Below are 2,500 nucleotides of genomic sequence, written 5' to 3' on the forward strand. Positions count from 1 at the left end.
TGCATGGAATTACTATTCATTTTTTTAATGTTATTGAGCGACATGTTAAGAAGTGAAATATAGCAATTCCAGACTGTACCAAAAAGTCTAAACTTTGACATAGAAGTATTCATAGAACTAATGGGCTACATGGTTACATAATGAACTGTTGCACTGTTTTTGTTGTTGCGCTTTTTACATTAAAACCACAATGTTAGATGTTGATCAGGAGGACATAAACAACTTTAAGAGACAGCAGGGAGTAGTGCCATAATTATTTGCAGAGCTGTGCCATTCTGAGAAGTGTACCGAAGCAAGCAAGCGAGGAAAAACTTGCCATTGGCCTCAGATATCCTTTGGCTGGGGTCACCCGCTCTCCAAAATGAACTCCGCTCAAGTCCAAATCTGCAGCAGCCAGCAGTGCTCAGAGAGAGCGCACGAGAGAGAGCGAGTGTGTGTTTTCCTGTCATGATGCCCCCTTGTGGCCAAACTTCAGACTGCACCCAAACACATGCAGCAATTGTTTTCCCTCCTGCTCTTGGCTTCTCTGACAGTGCAGTGGAGTGATTCAGCTCTCCCTGGCCGCTACCCTGCCCTTACCCAGTAGGCCCCAGTCAGCCAGCCAGGCAGTCAGGAGGACAATGGAGGCCCAGGCCCGGGCTTTGCCTTTTATTGAGGGCATCCAGTTCGGATTCGGCCTGTCGCTTACTGTGTGCCCACAGGAAAGGCCAGACTGCTCTCCACTGGGGTCGCTTTCCTTCCTCCCCTTACTGCGTTATGCTCTGCTCCAGGCTACTGGCTGTGCCACTGTATAGTCCCGCATAGGAGCCGACATTGTCGCCCGCACGTCACGCCCCAAATAAAAAAAAAAAGTGGGGGAAAACCAAACACTGAAAGCCAATATGTATTTTTGGGTCTGTATAAACAAAACTAATATGTAAATAACAATGAACAAATTTGTGGACGCCATGTATTTAACTGTTACTGGTAGTCGTGCCCTGGTGTAAACTCTCGACATGAGCATCGTCCAGGCGTCATGGCGCCCGCCAGTTGTGTCACAATGTCGACGCAGCATCCCTGCGCAGGGCGGCTGTGGCATGGTGGGCAATGTGGCGCAGATGTGGAATGTCACAGTTATGTGCGCGTTATCATATAATATGCAGCCACATAAATGTAGCAAGCACCTGAGATGCACTGTTTACGGTTGCCTCACACCCACGCACTGCGGATGCCAGGCGCTTGCTGAGTCTATTGTTAAACTTGAGCTTGACGCTTTTGGCCGTAAATTTACAAAGACTGCGTGTGTACAGCATGTACAAACACAAACACACACACACACACACACAATTTCTATGTTGTCCGTCCTCACTGACCCCATCTGACCCCTTTACTCTCTCTTGTCAAATCATTCTACTTTCTTCCCTTCTCTTCCCTTCTCTTCTCTTCTCTTCTCTTCTCTTCTCTTCTCTTCTCTTCTCTTCTCTTCTCTTCTCTTCTCCTCTCATCTCCCCTCCCCTCTCCTCTCTTCTCCCCTCTCCTCTCGCTACTGTCCTCTCTCTTCTCTTCTCTTCTCCTCTCTTCTCTTCTCTTCTTTTCTCTTCTCTTCCCTTCTCTTCCCTTCTCTTCTCTTCTCTTCTCTTCTCTTCTCTCCTCTTCTCTCCTCTTCTCTTCTCTTCTCTTCTCTTCTCTTCTCTTCTCTTCTCTTCTCTTCTCTTCTCTTCTCTTCTCTTCCCGTCATTCAACTCTTTTCCCTCTATCCTGTCCCTTTCATCCTCCACCAAACAACTCTTCTTCTCCTCCCGTGTCCATGTCATCATTTGCTTTTTTCTCTCCACAATTTCCCTTTAGCTCTCCGTCAATGTCTTTCCATCTACCTTACCTTCTGTCCATCTCCTCTGTCTCTCCATACAGTGTGTGTGTGTGAGTGTGTGTGTGTGTGTGTGTGTGTGTGTGTGTGTGTGTGTGTGTGTGTGTGTGTGTGTGTGTGTGTGTGTGTGTGTGTGTGCATGCCTGTGTGCATGTGTGTGTGTGTGTGTGTGTGTGTGTGTGTGTGTGTGTGTGTGTGTGTGTGTGTGTGTGTGTGTGTGTGTATGCGTGCCTGTGTGTGTGTGTGTGTGTGTGTGTGTGTGTGTGTGTGTGTGTGTGTGTGTGTGTGTGTGTGTGTGTATGTGTCTCACTGTGCTGTGCTACTGTGCTCCACAGGGTTTCTTCCGCCGCAGCATCCAGAAGAACATGGTGTACACCTGCCACCGCGACAAGAACTGCCAGATCAACAAGGTGACGCGCAACCGCTGCCAGTACTGCCGCCTGCAGAAGTGCTTTGAGGTCGGCATGTCCAAAGAAGGTGAGTCTCTTCGACACACATGTGGACACACACACGCACACACACATGCGCGCGCGCGCGCACGCACACACATACACACACACACATACACACACGCGCGCGCGCGCACGCACACAAACACACACACACGGATGCATGCACGCACACATACATGCACACACACAAACACAGAGGATT

The 2,500-nt window shown here is 49.0% G+C and overlaps 1 protein-coding gene across 1 annotated transcript in view; it reads left to right on the plus strand.

Moving 5' to 3' along the window:
• The window catches only part of LOC134462694 (retinoic acid receptor gamma-like), a 175,553-nt gene that overhangs the window by 89,681 nt on the left and 83,372 nt on the right, over positions 1–2,500 (plus strand). Inside the window, exon 4 of the mRNA XM_063215839.1 lies at positions 2,182–2,323. Within this exon, the coding sequence (XP_063071909.1) occupies positions 2,182–2,323 (142 nt within the window). The remainder of the gene's footprint in view (positions 1–2,181; positions 2,324–2,500) is intronic.

The sequence above is a fragment of the Engraulis encrasicolus genome, chromosome 14 (genome assembly GCF_034702125.1).
Source record: "Engraulis encrasicolus isolate BLACKSEA-1 chromosome 14, IST_EnEncr_1.0, whole genome shotgun sequence".
Classification (NCBI taxonomy): Eukaryota; Metazoa; Chordata; class Actinopteri; order Clupeiformes; family Engraulidae; genus Engraulis; species Engraulis encrasicolus.